An 18444-nucleotide genomic window follows, 5' to 3' on the forward strand; every position below is an offset into this window, starting at 1 on the left:
GGACAGCAGAGTGGCCCTGGCAGTGCAGACAAGGCACTTCCTGTGTGTCCGTTTTAGCTAAGACACCACGTGCTGGCACCCCTGTAATTCCTGATGACCACTTCAGCCACATGGCTTGTCTGTGGCCGACGGGGGCTGCGTAGCCAGAGCTCACCCGAATCCAGAGCTTGTCTTGACATTCTTTCTGGGACTCCTCCGGGTGTCACCTGGCACTTCTGAAGGACAGGGGTCCTGCCGCCTGTGTCTGCCACTAACAGTTAGACGGGTCGCGGGGAGACATCACTTATCACTTTGCCAACATGTCCTGTTGCATGTTTAATGTTCCTGTGAAAATGCCCTTGACATTCTGCTCTCTCCTCTCCTCTCTCTCTGAACAGAGCCTGCATGCGAAATTAAGGGGCTTCTCAGGTTCTGAGCTGCTGCTGGATATTTTGCAGAAGGTAAGGACCCCAGACTCACTGGGCCACATCACCCCTCCTGACTCACCAGGAAGGCACAGCAGATGTCAGGAGCTATGCGTGTCCCGTAGAAAGAAACCATCGGGTCGACCCTGCATTTGGTGCGAGCACCTCGCAGTTCTGGCCCATGAGCTTTCTCAGAGGAACGTGGAACAGACACAAGAGTGGTGTGGTTTAAATCATCCTCAGTGAGGTGGCAACTGTGGGAGACCATCTCAAATTTAAGAGCTGTGCAGTGATGTCCTTCATATTTTTTAAGGAAAAAATACAGAGCTGAGTCTTGCTCAGGCCTGTCTCTTTAGTTCTGGATGAGGTAGGGCACATTCTTTCTTTGCAAAGTTGGGATTCTGGAGCACATCTGGGTGCAGGTATAGGCTGGACCCCCTAGTGCCAGGCCTGCAACCACCCCACCACAGCCTGACCACGTGGATCTCATACCAGTCACATGGCATCCCATTCAAAACAATGCGGTATTGGAATAAAAGAATATTGGCATAGAATTGAGAGCCCAGAAATACACCCATATGAGCCGTTAATCTACCACAAATCCAACGGGATACAATGGAGAAAGGAAAGTCTCTTCAGCAAATGTTGTTGGGGAAACTGGGCTGCCACATGCAAAAGAATCTCACACCATACTCACACACTAACTCTGAATGGACTAAAGACTTGGATGTAGGACCTGAAACTTGGACAAAGCTACAAAGAAGACAACGTGGCAAAACACCCCATGAATTGGCCTCAGGGCTGTCTCTGGGGACTGGACTCCAAGGCAAGGAAGCAAAAGCAAAAATAAACAAGGGGGGGCTCCCTCACTCAAAAGCTTCTGCACTGTGAAAGAAACGACCATTAAAATGAAGACGGCCTTAATGAATGGGAGAAAATATGTGCACATCAGAATTATCAATTTGGACTTTGTTCAGCTGCAGATAAAAAAAAAGGAGACAGGGGAGTGGGCCAGTGAACTCTGCAGTGTGTGCGTGCACCACCCTGGGGACATGACGGGGCTCAGGTCCCTGCTGCTGCTGCTGCTGCCCCTGCTGCTGGGATGGGCCATTGGCCACCCTGCCCCCGGGAGAAAGAACTTCAACAAGCTGCTGGTGATTTCCTTCGACGGCTTCCGCTGGGACTATGACCAGGACGTGGACACCCCCAACATGGACCTCCTGGTTAAGGAGGGTGTGAAGGCCAAGTACCTTTCGCCACCGTTCGTTACGATGACCTCCCCATCCCACTTCACCACCATCACAGGTAAGCTCGCTCCCTGGGCTGTCAGCTGACTGTCACACCCTGAGACAGGGGTGAGCTCCGGGCAGACCTCAGCAGCTCACACAACCCAGGATCACCCCGGGAAGAAGCACTAGCTCAGCCTCTCCGAGATGACCAGGGCTGCTTCCAGTACCCCACCGGCTACAGCACCTGGGCCACAACCTCCTAAAAGATCTCTGATCCTCCATCCAACCCCCACCCTCGCGCAATGTCTGGTAATCTTTGTTTTTTTAAGTAAACCATTAGAAGAATTTATTAAAGATAATAAAACAGTGGAGTTTAAAGAACTCAGTTGGATCAGGTAACTCCCCTGCTTAATACTAGAGAGCTGGAGGGACACCAGTGCTTCCCGAAGGGGATTCAGACATGGTCTCCTTGTAACCCAGAGGAGCCCCTGTATGTGTTGATAGCATGTGCGCACATGTTTACACACATATATCTGTGTGCATGAGGTGGTGTGTATAAATACACCTGTGTTATATGTGCATGATGCATGTGCATGTACACCTGACATGCCTTTATATGCACTTACTTTCGCTTAGAGATGTGTCCAGAACAAGTCAGTGAAAGTGGTGCCTCCATGGGGCCTGGGGAGGAGACTGGACTGTGCATTGTGTGACCTTCTAGATCTTGGACTGTGCAGATGCATTCCTGATCAGTAACCAATGATGCAGCATCAGAGAACTCTCTTTACCCAAGTAGAAAAGGCATGAGCGTGCAGCCCTCTTATTTCAAACTGGACCTGCCATCTGTCGCGCTGGGGCTCTGCTGCTGTTATAGGGCAGCCCCGATATTGAACGGGTTGCCTGGCTGTGGGTCCTCACCCGCGCGCTTACAAGGGACTTATGAATACTCCACTACAGGCACACACAAAAGGTTCATAAAAGGTTTATTTCCAAGGGAAAAGGAAATAAGGAAAATGTACAACTCAGGGAGAAAATAGGCAAATAAAGTCTTTAATGCGTCCTACCCGATCCGCCGACCTGGAAACCCAAAAAGCACTCTCAGAGCTGGCCGGACGCTGCGAGCTGTTGGAGAGCCAAAATGGGGGAACCCCTCCAACCCCACGTATCTGGCTTTATACCAACCTGGCTGCTTAACCCCACCCTCAGGTCCCAGCCACCTTCCCTTGGGTGGTGATGGGATTTGGAGTTCCCAGTGTCTTTGGCTTTGACCTGGGGAGGGAGTGGAGTCCACGAAGCCTGTATGGAATTAGCTTTAGGACATCCTGTTCCCCATAACAATTCCACTGGAAAGCGGGTGTCTCCCCCTAGGCACCACTGACCTCGGGGCCAGGTCTATCTCTGGGGTGGGCACCCCATGCACTCTGCAGTGTTGAGCAGCACCCCTGCCTTCCATCCGCTGTGGAAACAGAGCACCCCTCCTACCACTGTGATCATATGTCCCCAGATGGCGCTAGGGGACAATTGGCCACCACTGAGAACCACATTCCGGGGTTGAACCTGGTACCTGGCTAATGAAAATGCTCAGCAGGCACCACAACTGACCCCCCTTCAATTCTCCTAGCAGCCATGTAAAGTGGGGCAGTTACCCTCTTGACGGTGGGACAGCCCAGGCTCACAGGACATGCAAAGCTGTCCCCAGCTGCCACACTCAGCCCTGGCTGGTTCCAGACCCCGGGCCCTCTACCATGCCTCTAGCGTGCCCACAGCCCCCCAATGTCTGGTTTAATGTAGGATCATTTCAAGCCCCTTTCATTCTGCCCAATCTCAGCAATTCCAGGTAATGGTGCTAAGCCTGAATATGCTGTATCACTGAAACAAAGGCCACCCAGGCCCAGAAAAGCCACTGGCATTTGTCTTCATGAACTGGGCCCAATCCACCCTCTGTCTGCCTCCATGTAAAAAGAAGCATCCATAATAGAAAAAATAGTGGATAAAACTTGGTGTTGCCAATGCCCAAATATCTCATCAGATTCCAGGGTCAGGCCTGACACAGCTATGATAAAAGTGACTGTTGGCCGATGACTAATGAATGAGTGTTTGTAGGAACACCCCTGGGCTGCTGAACAGGGGGAGGGCGGTGATGGGATATCATGGTGATACCCCACCCCTCCCCAGCCAAGCCTCTGCCCAGAGTCCAGGGGGTGGAAGGCCAGCAGGTCTCAGGCAGGGAGCAAGGATGGGCGGGGCCCGGGCCAGGCACAAAGGTCCATGGGTCAGCCTCCCTCAGAATTAGCTGACTTGGCTGCCCAACATAAATGGAACCTGTCCAGATGCTCGGGGACACCGGCAGGCTGGGAATTCTACCCACCACAAGGAGGGCGTCCATGGGGCTCACATAACCAGGGAGCTAGCAGCAGTCTTTGTTTACAGGCACAGGTAACAGGGTGTGACACCCAGTGAGAGCTCCAGAATGGCCCCAGGTCTAACCCCTGATCCCCAGGAGACCCTGTCAGAGGGGCAACAAGTTTTTTCCCAGGCAAACCTATGTGAAGCATGCAGCATGTGAGCAAACAACATGTGTGTGCACACAGTGTATGTGAATGTGCACGTTCATTGGGTGTGCTACGTATATGTGTTGATGACATGTATGCACATGTGTGTGATACGTGTGTGCATGGGGTGGTGTGTGAAAATACACGTGTGTTGTGCACGTGTGGCACGTGTGTGCAAAATACGCACTGTTGTTTGTATACTCATATGACGTGGCTTTATATGCACTTGCAATCTCTTAGAGATGCATCCAGAAAAGAAATCGGTGAGACCGGTGCCAATCTGGCAGGTGGACACAGGATCAGCCTTCCTTTGAGACTACCAGTGTTTGTGCCTCAAAAAAAAGGCTAGAGCCCCAGAGGAACTAGGCCAGCCAGGATGGTGGCGGAGGTGGTCGTTAAGAGAGCATCTGCTCAGGGGACTTATCCACACATCACTGCTATACCCCCAGGTCGCTGGGTTGAAGACCATGGAGTCATTCACAACTTGATGTTTGACGCAGAGAAGGGCTGGAAGTACGACCACAAGACCACACAGAACAAGACTGAGTGGTGGGACAACGGGGTGCTGCCCCTCTGGATCACAGCACAGAGACAGGTACGTCACAGCCCTGGGGGCCGCTTCCAGCACCCCGCCTCTCATTCTCATCCTCCTGTGGGTCAAAGTTCAGTGACCCTGGGCAGGTGGTGCAGCCTGTGTCAGTGTGAACTGCGGAGCATGATGGTGCTGACTTACTTAGCGGAGCTGATTAAGGATGAATGGAGATAGGCATGACGCAGTGGGCACGGAGACTCACCCGATGGGTCTCAGCTGTTAAGGATGAGCGGGTCTCCACGAGATGGCACCTCCAGGGCCCCCCAGAGGCCTGGACCCAGCAGCCCTACAAGGTCTAATAAATTCCCGACTACGACTTAGGCACAGAAGCCTGAGGAATGAGGTTGACTGTTCAGTGCATCTTCGGACTGTGGAAAGCTCTGAAGAGAACTTTAGCTTGAAGGGTTCAGGGGCCATACATCATTGCTTCCAAAAGGCACAAATCAGAGTTAAACTGCCCGTCCCCAAAACTTTCTTGCTCTCTTTTTATTCCCACCACCATCCCTTATCTCCCTGACCCGTTCTCCCTCCCCCATGCCTCTTAAACTCAGGAGCCTCAACTTCATTTCACGATCACTTCATCTTCCGTATCCACTAGTTTTTATAATGACTTTGCTCTGTTGGCGCATCTGCTGGGGTTCCTTGTTCTGTCACGTATATGAAAACGTCCAGTATTTGCCTGTGTCATTCTGACTTGCTTTACAACACAGAAATCCTTCGAACTCCTTCCATTTTGCTGTAATGATCACGTTCCGTCTTTCTTCGTGGGCTAATAGTATTCCACTGGGCGGGCAGACACTTCTTTATCCAGTCCTGTCAGGGCACTTCGGCCGTTCCCACGCCCTGGCTCCTGCAGACAGCGCCGCCAGAAATACTGCGGCCCCTGCGATATTCTAAGTTGATGCCTCCGCTTCTTCGGCTCGATGCCCAGGAGTGGGACTGCCAGATCACACGGTATTTCCGTGAGGGTGGTAAGGTCAACCCAGACCCCTTCCCAAAACGGCGGCCCCAGGTTACATTCCCGCCAACAATGGAGCAGGATCCTCTTCTCTGCACCCTCTCCCGCGTGCTGTGGGGTCTTAGCGTGTGTGTCATTCTCACATGTGTGAGATGAGATGACACCTCCTATGAAATCATGAGATGTCTTCATCTCCCTTGTGAAGAGCGATGCTGAACCTTTTTCCCTACTTATATGCATCCACTGGCCTTATGCATCTCTGTCTGGAGATCCATCTGGAGTTTATTTTTCTGTCTGGAGTTCGAGAGTGATCCAGCTTCGTTCTTTTACACGTGGCCGTCCATTTCTCCCCATACAGTTTGTTAAAGGGACTCTCCTTTGCATTGTTCGGTTGTGACTCTTTTATCATGAAATAAGCACTGGCTTTCTTTCTGAGCTTTTGATTCTGTTCCATCGAATCATTTGTCTGTTTTTATTCTGATGCCATGTTGACTTAATGACTTGCTTTATAGTATAGTAAGGTCAGGTATCACGATGCCTCCTTTCTCATCTCCTGCTCGGGATTGTGCTTGCTATTCACCTTGTGTTTTTTCTATGAACTTTCAAAGTCATCGCTCAGAATAGCCTCCTTCTTCTCCCCAAGTCACCATCATTGCTCCATGCTGCCCCGGGCACTCCCCTCTGTGTTCCACCCGCCATGCATGTGGCATTGCAGGGTGATGTGACCCAGCACACTGGCAGCAGGCAGTGGGCCTAGACTCCTGGGGCAGGATACCCGACAGCTCACCCTCTGCAGCTGGGTGACCTCAGCGACAACTTCCTCTCTCGCGTGAGTTGTCCCAGTGAGACTGCCTGTGTCCACGCTTTATGTAGCCCATGGGAGACCAACTCAGATAATGACCATTTGCTGCTTAGAACGAAATGCTCAAAACTGTCAGTTACTCTATTTCACAGACGTGTAATCATTTTAGCCCTCCTTCAGCTGAAAGCCAGAATGAACCCATGGAACATACTGTGGGATGGATATGTTCTATGCTGCGCTGTCCAATCTGGAGGCCACTGGCCACGCCTGGTTGCTGAGTGCTTGAAATGTGGCTGCTGAGACTGAGGAGCTGAATTTTTAATTGTATTTAATTTCCAATTTAATTTAAATCTCAGTTTCAATCCTAATACCCCACATGGCCAGGAGCTACCCCATAGACAACATAGCTCTAGGGGAATCACAATCTATTCTTTTTTACTCTCACTGGGGTCTCGATCCTCCCCTGGTCAGGAGCTACACTGTGAGGCATAAACCATACCAGTATTTTACATCACCCCAGAAAATAACCTTCATGGCATAACCCATGTCCCAAACACTCTGCATATCTGAAAGTATGTCAATGGGTAGATGAGCCTTATGATTATGAACAGATGGGTAGAGTGGGGCACAGAGCAGAGCCATAACTTCTCAAAGTCACAAAGCAGCCATAGACAGAGCTAGAATTTGAACTGGGGTCACAACTCTGAAACCTTAACCGTGACAGAGGCACTTCTGCCACCAGGGACCTCACAGTGAATCTTGCACTCACCCGCTGCATCATGGAGTCTGTCTCTTCCCTCATAGTCAATGCCTAGACAGGTACTGACCTTCTTTCCCTAAACCACTCGTCCTTCCCATCCAAGCACAACTGTGATGGACCCTTCACGGGCCTCACGAAATTATGGACATTTATTCTGTCAGCTGATGAGAGACAAAATGCAAGAGCAAATGGAAACATGTCCTCCAGTGTTTGGTTCTACAGATCCTGGTGGATTCTCCCAGACCCAGTAGATAAGACGCTGCCCATCAGAAGTGCTAGTTTAGAAGAAACAACTTAAGAGTAACGGCCACATGGGTGCAGCACTCCACCAAGGGAGAATAAATAACCTAATGAAAGTAGTGATTTTCCAATTGCTACTGGAAACACTGATTATGCTACTTAAAGGGTAGACTGGTAAATACCCACTCCTTTGCATCCAATTAAGTGCTCAGATTGTTTCTAGAAGTATTTCTTGAAAATAGCACTTTTGATTATCATGGGTCCCAAATAAACGAGTATGGGTGGGTGGGTGGGTGTGGTTGTGGTTGTGTGTACACGCGCGTACACACTCACATGCACATTTCTCTCCGGAGCTCATTTCATGGAGATGCACAATTCCTAAAATTCCTATGGGGCCAAATGAGAGAAATCATAGTCTCCTAGGACAGCAGCTTGCAACGCCTTTCCAGGTAAGTGTGTGAAGCACCTAGCACAGGAAAACAAGGTGGGAAGGCCTGAGATTTCACACGCAAACGTCAGGAACTCAACTGAATATGCAGGGCTGCCTCCTCCCCCATGAAGTCAATGAAAGCTTATCCGAAATAACAAAAGAGCCAAACTGTGCTCTACAAAATGTTCAAAGTTTCACCCTTTCACTCGGTTCCATAATTCAGGGCAAAGTCAATTCATATGTAAGGTAAACAAAGTGCCCTCTCTTAAAATGGAGAATTATATGGAATGCCAATCTGAAATACAAAAAGTAAATATTAGGGGATTTGCAAGTTAAAGCAACCATAGAGACTCTACTGTCAGAAAGGAAAGTGTGTTACCTGCAGAGGTGACAGGTAAGATGCTAGAACGAAAGGAGGAGTCTCTGGGACTATTTCTGGAAGTCAACCAGGAGAACAGGATGGGTGTCTTACCCACAAAGGAGCTGAGATTCATGTATTTGCTCCACACATATCTGAGCCACGGTGAGCACCCACTCTGTGCCAGGCCAAAAAGCCAGGAAAAGGGTGGTCAACATTATCGACACGGTCCCTGACTCCCTGATTCCAGAGGAAGGAAACAGACCACCAGCAAGTAAGCAAATGAGGATCATTTCAGCCGGGGGAAAATGCAAACTAGAGAAACTGAAACTGGATCACAATGTAGAAATGGCTGCTGGAGGCAGAAAGCCCAATGCTTGCCATAGAGCTATGGACAGCAGAGCTCTCGAGCCTTACAAAGTAGTCACTGCTGAGACTTCCATCTGAGGTCCTTTCCTAAAAGCATAACCTGAGGCGGGGATTCAGCACATGCAATGCACCGGGGGAGAGCCCAGCCTACCCCACAGGGAGCTCTGAAGCCTAAGCTGCTTCTCCAGGTAATCCCAACTTGGCCAGTTAGTTGGTCTTGTGTCCTCCTGCCAGCCAGTCACTGGCCAGGGGCTGCTAGGGTTGCAGGTAGAACACGGGACACCTTTCAGGTGAGGCTGACAGACCACCTAGCTGGGGTGATTTTTCAGAACAAGGGGCAAGTTGACAGTCACCAGCAGCCACCCCCAAAGCTGGGTCTGAGGGTCTGGTGGGACCCCAATAGCATCCCCTACAACTTCCAGATTGCTTTCATGCTTCTCTCTCACACATGGAACATTTTGGCATCAGTTTACACATATGTTCTCAACTTCACTTGTCATTTGTTCACTGAATGGCCAGCACACCAGGCAGTCATAACACAGCGCTTCGTGGCTGGTCATGATCACACCAAATGGCTGAGTTTACACCATCACCATCTCTCATTTCAACAAAAGCTAGGGAACTTTAAAGTGTTTTCCAGAACATCCCAGTCTGGGTTGCACTGTAAGTTCACTGAACAGTTCTCAAGTCAATAGTTTGGCTGACACAAAGAAAAGGACTTGTTCCCCAAATACCAGACAAGTCACTCAGTAACCGAAACCCTGATGTGTGCCTAGTCTGTGACAGGTCTGGGATGAGGAATGACTTATAGCACCAGCAGCTTTGGGGAGATATGCCCACCTCAGCTTTACCGAGTGATGAGCAGACCTAGGACTCTTTTCTTTTCCTAGTAATTTTATGACGGCTTTTCAAACACAACCGTTCTCCTGGGACTTAAATCACTCCAGAGCATTTTCACTCATGCAGTCTCTTCTGTGGTTACAACTGCCACAACTCTGGTCTGAAAACTCAGTCAGTCCCACTGGCGGTAAGCTTTCAGCCCTCACAAGCACCCGGGGTATGCTATCACCCCCGTCTTGCAGCTGAGCAAGCTGAGGTGGAGGGTTTGAGCAACATGCCTCACCTGGCACAGAGTGCACTTTTACCACCGGGTTGTCTGGCCTCTGGGTGGCTTGTGGCTGAGAAGACCCTGTGCAGGGAGCAAGCTGGCAGTCTTCCATTCTGGCAAGCACCCTTATATTTCACAAGCCTTACATGGGCACTAGCAATACAGCTTCTCCCATGCCCACAAGCCCCAGAAGAGGGCCGGAGATGGCATCTCCATGGCATCAGCTGAGACATGAGCCCCAGGCTAACCCCTCTGCTGTGGACTGGGGATGCAGTGTCCTCTGATTGGCCAGATAGAGCCGCACCCCCCTGAAGCTAACACACCCTGCCTAGGCAGGGGAGAATCTCCAAGGGAGGTCAGGTCCTCTGAACACAGTCAAGGTGGAGATGCTGGGGCAGGCAGCATCCTGTGAACACAGCATCCTGTGTTCATACTAATGAATACCAGACCTCTGTTTTGTGGAGACTTGTTCTATCCGGACATAGACAAAAGAACCTACTATGTGCCAAACCACAACACCCGGCACTTAGTTATCTGCCTTAATCCTCACAAAGCTTCCGACACGTTCTGGCAACTTACAGGTGGGAGCGCTGAGATTAAAGAAGTCCCTTGCCTTCGCCCCATAGCTGATCCAGGAAGTACCGTCTACCTCCAGGCTGAGGAACTTCCCCCGCCCCATTGCCCCTCTAGAGTTCAGGTGCATCTTACAACTCGGGTGCTGCGGTTTAATGGCCAGCATTTCTCTTCCAGGTATCACAGTACACAATGGCATGTCTTGCAGCTGACAGGTTTTAGCAGTGGGACTCAGTGACACCAGGAATAAAGGGCAACACTGGCGGCCCCAGCCACTGCTCCCTAGGGCCTCTGGACTGGGGCAAGGCTGGTGACACGTCAGACTTGGCTGACTGGCAGAGAGACATGCCTGATGAAGAACCCTGATCGAACTTTCTCTTGTGCTCGCAGGGGAGGAAGACAGCGTCCTTCCACTACCCAGGAAGTGGAGCGAAATATGACGGAGAGGCCATCCAGCGGGCACTAGTGGAGTCCTACACTCACCCCGACAGCAACGAGACGGAATGGAGAGAGAACATTGACATCGTCATGGGCTGGTTCGAGAAGGAAGACTTTGACTTCGTCACGCTGTACTACGGGGAGCCAGACAAGGTGGGGCACCGCTCTGGGCCTGAGACAGAGAATAGGAGGGTAATCATCAGGCAGATCGACAGAACCATCGGGTACCTGCTGGAGGCCATCAAGAGGCACGGCCTGACCGAGCGCCTCAACGTCATCATCACGTCGGACCACGGCATGACCACGATCAAAAAGCAGCCCGAAGTCACCGAGATCCTCTTGACCAACTACGTCAAGTACAGAGATCTGGTCAAGTTTGACCTTGTGGACTATGGCGGCTTAGGGATGATCCTGGCCAAACCGGGGCAAGAGGAAAAGCTTTACCAGGCGCTGAAGAACGCGCACCCTCACCTCCACGTCTACAAGAAGGAGGAGTTTCCGGAGCGCTTCCATTATGCCAAACACCAGCGGAACCTGCCCATCTTGATGTACACAGATCCCGGCTACAACATCAACGGGGTGAGTCGATTCTAAGCTGGGTGGAGCCGTCTGAGACCCCGGAGACAGCCATCAGGGAGGGACAGTCTGGAAAAAATCAAAACAGAAGTGATCGCTTGATGTGCCTTGATCGCTGGTTTCAACATGTCCCCACCCCACCCCACGACCACCCCCCAGCCCTGTCCTGGTCACCGTTGTGCAAAAATAGTGACAAACCCCCCTGACCAAGACTGAGAGCCAGCGTCGCTTGCAATCTAACATGAGTGCCTCCATTTTGTTTTCCCAAGCACCTGTAAGATGGAGCTTCTTATTTGGCCCCTTTTTTTTTAAAGATTTATTTATTTTATGCAGGAATTGGGGTACAGGCCAGAGAAACAAGGGGTGAAATGATTTATTTATTTATTTTAAAGATTTATTTATACAAGCACTGGGTACAGTCAGAAGCGCAGGAGGGTGAGAGAATTCACCAGAGCCAGAGTGGGGAACAGAACAGGCAGACTGATGAAATACACTGCTGAGGGGAGCAGCGGGCGCAGCAGGAGAGGTCAGTGCACCATGTGGGACCCTTGCCGGTGGCTGGATCAAACCAGCACTGCTAGGCTGCAGGCAACTTCGCAGCCCAGCGCTCAACCATTGTGCCACCAGGGGAGGCCCAAGGGGTGAGAGATTTACCAGAGACAGAGCAGGGAACAGATCTGGCACGGACCAAAGTACACTGCTGAGGGAGCAGCTGGCGAGACAGGAGATGTCTGTCCCGCCATATGGGTTTCTCCCTGCCTGGCCAGGAATCTAACTTGTGCTGCAGTGGCTGCAGATTGTTTCATAGGTTGTGTCTTAACCCCTACGCCACCAGGGAGTATTTGCCCCATTTTTAAGGAGGAAGAAACCCACATCAGAGAGAAGTGGTTTGGAATTAGAAGTAGAAAGCTGAGGTGTGACCCCACTGTCCTTACCTCCCCCTCCTCCCCCGCCCTCCCCCATGATGTACACCCACTTCTCTGCCCTCAGAAATTCTCTCTTCTCTGAACGGGAGCATGTGGGACCAGGAACCTGCGGCAGCATTGGCCACTGCGTGACTCAGGGCAGGTTCCCGAGTCTCTGCACCTCCGGTTCCTCATCTGTAAAATGCGGGTGACAATGACAGCGCCCTGTGGGCTGCAGTGAAAGGATAAAAGGGGTAGGGGGAGTTAACATGTAATTTAAAAGCCTTCTGAACAGTTCACGGCACAGAGCAAGCTGCGCTGGAGAACGGTCACTGTCAGGGCGTCGTCTCCACGCTGTTGGGGTGTGTTTCCTATTCTCTTCCCTAAAGAGCTCCGGGTCCTTGCTCCTCGCACCGCTGCTGCGGAGACCGCGTCCTCACGGTTACAAAGATTTCGTGGCTCTGACCAGCAACACACACGGGGACAGTTTTCTTTCCACCATTTGGAATCTAAAGTGGTCCTTTCGCTATTGTTATTTTTCAGCGACTCATCCTTTATGTCAACAAAGGCGACCACGGCTTTGACAACAACTTCATGGACATGAAGACCATATTCAGAGCTTTCGGGCCAGATTTCAAGAAGGGTTACCTGGCTGAGCCCTTTGACAGCATCCACATCTACCCACTCATGTGTCATCTCCTGGGGGTGACCCCTGAGCCCCATAATGGCTCCCTGGCCGTCACACAGGGAATGCTCGTGGACCAGAATCCAGGTGTCACGCAGGGAATGCCCACGGACCAGAATCCAGGTGAGGCACAAAGCAACCGGCAAAAAATCACCAGGTGGCCTGTTCTGTGCTGAGATAGAGAAGAGTCAGAGGGGGTCTCCGGAGGAGTGCAGGTCTGGCAGAGCAGGCCTGTTTTCCAACGCCTCAAACCCCTCCCATGCCACATCCTAACGCAAGACAGTAACAGCTCTAAACTGAGGCAGGAACCCCTCAAGGGATGGGGACTTTTCAACAGTGCCTTTGGGGCAAATGGCAGACTCTCCAAGGTGGGTGATAATCCTTGCGCAGCTCAGAAATGGCATGTGGCCTGCCCCCAGAAGCCCCTTGCAGACCCACAGTCAGGCAGCCTTCCGCAGCTCCGTGCTGGCTGGAGCCCCGAGGAGGCTGTTCACACAAGCCTTCAGTCCCCTCAATGCTGAAAGGGGGAGCGGGGTTTCTGTAAAGGAGATTTCTAATTCTTCAAAACCCTAAACCCAGGCAATTTAAAACAAGAATGGGACCATCTCTGGGATTTGGGTGGCTTATAAACCCCGACCAGCTTGTCTTCCACCTGAGAGCCTTGGTCACTGCCCGATGATTTCTGATTTCTCGCGTGCTGAGAGCAACAGGGCTCAATGGACAGGCAATGCACAGGACGCCTCTGGCAGCCTTCCCCAAGCCTCTGCCCACCATCTCCTGTGACCGAGTAGGCAGCAGGCAGCAGGCAGGCCCTTTGGACAAGAGCCAAGTAAACGAATAACCAGCTCAACCAACTCTTTAAGTTGGTTTAAGTTTCAGAGTTTAGCTGGGCCCAACCCAGCCCTTAGCCCAGTGGAGCCAAGGTGCCAGGTATTGATCAGCAGGATGCTGCACAAACCAATTTTCAGTAAATTAATTCTTTGAGCAAATTGGTCATTTGGCAAAGTGATCATTAGACAGGTGGGTCATTTGGCAACTAGGTTGTTTAGAAAACCGGCTTTCAACAACGTGTCCTGCAGGGTCCTTCCATGGCACACACTGTCCCAGGATCAGTGTGCATCTCATTTCCACAACAAAGATTCCCTAGCACCTGCATGGGGGAACGACCCAGACACCTGGAGCAGCAGAACAGCCTCTTCCTGATCAGACTATTCAAAACCGCCTGGTGTTTTAACAGGAGGAGGAACCACTTCGAAGACGCTGCATAACGCAGTGATCGGCCTCGGAACGGTCACAGCCGTGCTCCTGATTGTGTTTCTCTCTGCGGTCACGTACACTGCCATCCAGCAGAAAAAGACGTGAGTGCTTTTCCTGGGTTTCCTGGGGTCCTCCGTGTACACTCTCACGATCCATTTCTCCACCTCCTGCTGCCCTCTGTGGCCCCCTGGAAGCCTCGAAGCCTGGGCGGGTGTCCTGGGCCGGCTGCCTGGGTGCTCACCGGGACCCGGGTCAGAAGAGCCCCCGCCGGCTTTAATGACCTACTGCCACTGCCCTGAAACTTGGCTTTTGGAAAAAGGGCCCCACATTTCCATTTTGCACTGGGCCCCAAAAATCACACACCAGTTGTATTCGTTTTCTAGGATAGGCCTAACAAAAGACCACCCTGGAGGGCAGAAAACAGCAGAAACGTGCTGTCTCCAAGATCTGGGGCTGCAAGTGCGCACTCGGGCGGGGGGCAGGCCCAGGCGCCCAGAATCCTGGAAGGGAGGGTCCTGCCTTGCCCTTCTAGATTCTGGTGGTTGCTGGTTTTAAACATGAGGAGAGGGTTCCCCACACCTACAACAAACAATTCTCCAGACACCACTGGGAGGGGATGCGACAGTTCAACTCAATTCTGACACTGCCTGGAGACGGCAGCCCACTCCTCAGGCTGAGGCCAACAGGACTGGGCCCCCGCCCTCCGCCCTAGACACCATCACTGTCCAGCTGTCACCGGTTGTTCCCACGACCCTTCCTTGCGTTTGCAAGTTTGCTGGAGCAGGTGACAGAATTCACGGAGACTTTTGCTAGTTCCTCAGGAAAGGCGTGGCTCGGCTCCAGCCGGGAGTGAGGATGGGGGCGTGGGGCTTTCAAGTCCTCTCGGGCTCGCCATTCTCCCCAGTTCTGCTCATGTTCCCCAGCCCAGACCCCTCCCTCACGTAAGCCGCTGTGATGAGTGCAGCTGACCTGTCCCTTGGTCTCCCCGTCCACAGCGGCCGGACAAGCGACCAGTGCAGCCCAGCGGAGCCGCGGGGCGCGACCGCCTTCTGAAGCTGCCACGGAGACTCGGCGCCTTCGGGATCCCCGTGCGCCTCCTGCGCGGGCGTCCCCCCCCTCCCCCCCTCCCCCTCCGGCTGGGGACGCCCGGGGCCGACACCGTCCTTGCTTGTAAACGCCCAGCAGCGCCCCGGCCGCCTCCCGAGTCGGGGAATAAAGGGGACGATGTGTGTGTCGGGCCCGAGCCCACGTGGTGCGGCGGCAGAACCGCGCGGGAGAGGCCCCGGTGGGGGGGGCCGCGCCTACTGGGGGTCACGCCCGCCCCGGCTACTGTGGCCCCGGCGAGGAGCTCTGGGATCCCGCCCGGCCCCACGCCCGGGGCTGCCGCGGGCGGTCACCCGGCCCCGGTCCGCGGGAACCCGCTGGTCCGTCCCACTTGGCCCGGCGCCCCGAGCTCGCCCGCGGCCGGCTGTGGGGTCCCGGCGCGGTCCGCGGGCTCTGGGGGCGCCGCTGCCGGCCTGGGCCCGGCCCCGCCCGCGGGCCCCAGCTCGGCCCTTCCGGGCGGCCGCCCCGCCTGACGGGCTCTGGGCCCCCAGCAGGCCCCGGCGAGCGCGGACCCCACGGCGGCCCCGGGCTGGGGTGCGGGCGCCCCGGCCTCGACGCCCTTGCGGCCAGCGAGGGCGCGGGGCCCGCGCGGACGCCGCTGAGGAGAAGCCCCGACCCGCGCGGGGCCGAGGCCGGCGCTCCCGGCGGGTCCACGGCGGGGCCGCGGGCAGGAGGGCGCACGGCCCCGCCCCAGCCCGCCAGGGGCGCCCGCGCCGGGACGGGAAGGGCTACCTGGGCCGCGCCAGCGGGCGCTCCCGGGCCTCGTCGCTGCGCCGGGCGCGAAGTCGCCGCCGCGCTCTGGCCCCGCCCCCGAGCCCCGCCCCGCCCATCGCGCCTCGGGCCCCGCCTCCCGCGGCTCAAACACGGTCAAGCTCCGCCCCCACGGCCAGAGCACCGCCCCATGTGCGGAGCCCCGCCTGCCCAGCTCAAGCCCCGCCCCTCCCCATCCTCAGAGCCCCGCCTGCCGAGCCCAAGCACCGCCCCGTGCGCGGAGCCCCGCCCCTCACACCGCCTTTCCGCCCCAAGCCCCGCCCCCTTCCAGGCCCGAGTGCTCCTCCCCCGCCCAAGCCCGCAGTCCCGGGCTGCGCGCGCCCCGGGCCGCCCCTCTGGGAGCGCCAACGCCTCCCGTCTCCCGGGCAACGCCGCGCCCGCCCCCGCCATGGCGCCGGAGGAGCGCGTGGAGGCCGCGCGCCTGCTGCAGAGTTTCGAGCACCGCTTCCTGGCCGCGCGCGCGCTGAGCTCCTTCCCCTGGCAGGTGGGCGCGCGCGGGCAGGTGGGCGGGCAGGTGGGCAGGTGGAAGCGGCGGGCAGGTGGAAGCGGCGGGCAGGTGGGCGCGGGCGGGCGGGCGCGGGCGGGGCCGCCCCTCCCTCCTCCGGCCGCGGCTCCTGCGCGGGTCCGGGCCCCGCGCGCGCCGACCGCCTCCTCCGCGCCGCCCTCCGGGCCGGGCCTGCGGGGACCGGGGTGTCCCGCCCGCTCGCTTTCCACGCGGGGTCAGGGCCCGGGCGGCCCACGCGCGTTTTCGTGGCTCTTTACAAGCCGCTTCTCCGGGCACCGAGGGGCCGCGCTGCCCGCACGGAAAGCCCCGCCCGGGCCGCGGAGACCCTGCGGGAGCAGCGCGGGGACCGCCCGCGCCGGGCCAGCGTCGCTCAGGACGGAGCCTCAGGGGCCCGGGACCGCGCGCGGTGGGTGGGCACGGCAGCCCGAGGAGAGCGAGGCCGGGGTCCCCCTGCTCCGTGCGGGTCAGGCGCCCGAGCTCCCCGGGCCGCTGCCGTCTCCCGGGGTGCTGCTTCCTCGCTCCCGCTCTTTCCTCCCCAAAGCACACTCGGCGTTTCCAGCTCTCCTATCTGGTCGCAACGGAACTTTCACATTTTTTAACCCAAAATGTAAACCTTTCTAACAGCCTCCACAGGTCCCAGTGTCCACCGCACTGTCCACAAGGAATGAGCAGCCGCGTAGCGCTCAGGCCCGGGACCAGCTTAGGCGGGACCAGCACCCAGAGAGGGGCGCGGCTGGTGTCATCTGGGCTTCACCACAAAGGGGTGACCAGAAGAGAGGTGCCGTCTGCAGGAAGGCCGGGCAGCCGCGGCTGTGGTACCTGGAGGCAGCCACTGTACCTCTCTGAGCCTTAGTTTTCTTAGTGGTAAAGCTTTGGGCTGTTGCCAGGATGAGGGAGCTCGCAGCAGCTGAGGCTCTTAGTGAGACAGCGAGCGTTACTAGTCCTTATAGCCTCACCCCGAATGTTTGCTGACGGCCTCCATGAGGCAGGACCAGAGGGCCACATCTCATGTCCCGAGGAGGCCCTGCCCACATGGGCGCGCCAGAGACTAGACAGGCCAATGCACGCACGGGACAGCACAGGAGAGGCCGTGGCTGTAGAGGCAGAACAGACACAACAAAAAACAGCTGCAGACAAGGCACTTCCTGTGTGTCCGTTTTAGCTAAGACACCACGTGCTGGCGCCCCTGTAATTCCTGATGACCACTTCAGCCACATGGCTTGTCTGTGGCCGACGGGGGCTGCGTAGCCAGAGCTCACTCGAACCCACAGCTTGTCTTGACATTCTTTCTGGGACTCCTCCGGGTGTCACCTGGCACTTCTGAAGGACAGGGGTCCTGCCGCCTGTGTCTGCCACTAACAGTTAGACCCGGGTCGCGGGGAGACATCACTTTCACTTTGCCAACACGTCCTGTTGCATGTTTAATGTTCCTGTGAAAATGCCCTTGACATTCTGCTCTCCCCTCTCCTCTCTCTCTGAACAGAGTCTGCATGCTAAATTAAGGGGCTTCTCAGGTTCTGAACTTCTGCTGGATATTTTGCAGAAGGTAAGGACCCCAGACTCACTGGGCCACATCACCCCTCCTGACTCACCAGGAAGGCACAGCAGATGTCAGGAGCTATGCATGTCCCGTAGAAAGAAACCATCGGGTCGACCCTGCGTTTGGTGTGAGCACCTCGCAGCTCTGGCCCATGAGCTTTCTCAGAGGAACGTGGAACAGACACAAGAGTGGTGTGGTTTAAATCATCCTCAGTGAGGTGGCAACTGTGGGAGACCATCTCAAATTTAAGAGCTGTGCAGTGATGTCCTTCATATTTTTTAAGGAAAA

The 18444-nt window shown here is 55.0% G+C and overlaps 2 protein-coding genes across 3 annotated transcripts in view; both read left to right on the forward strand.

The window, feature by feature from the left end:
• EEF2KMT (eukaryotic elongation factor 2 lysine methyltransferase) overlaps positions 1 to 18444 on the forward strand; it is a gene marked incomplete at its 5' end in the record, with an annotated part of 44832 nt that overhangs the window by 1457 nt on the left and 24931 nt on the right. The gene's annotated exons all lie outside the window — the stretch shown is intronic.
• Positions 1457 to 18287, forward strand: LOC311180585 (ectonucleotide pyrophosphatase/phosphodiesterase family member 7-like; the record flags this gene model as incomplete). Its single annotated transcript, XM_084248504.1, has 9 exons — positions 1457 to 1709; positions 4635 to 4780; positions 10766 to 11392; positions 12838 to 13102; positions 14217 to 14337; positions 16367 to 16613; positions 16877 to 17026; positions 18100 to 18162; positions 18252 to 18287. The coding sequence occupies 9 exons, from the start codon at positions 1457 to 1459 to the stop codon at positions 18285 to 18287; spliced, it is 1908 nt and encodes a 635-aa protein (XP_084104630.1).

Source organism: Talpa europaea (assembly GCF_964194135.1).
Source record: "Talpa europaea genome assembly, chromosome: 12".
NCBI classification, from domain to species: Eukaryota; Metazoa; Chordata; class Mammalia; order Eulipotyphla; family Talpidae; genus Talpa; species Talpa europaea.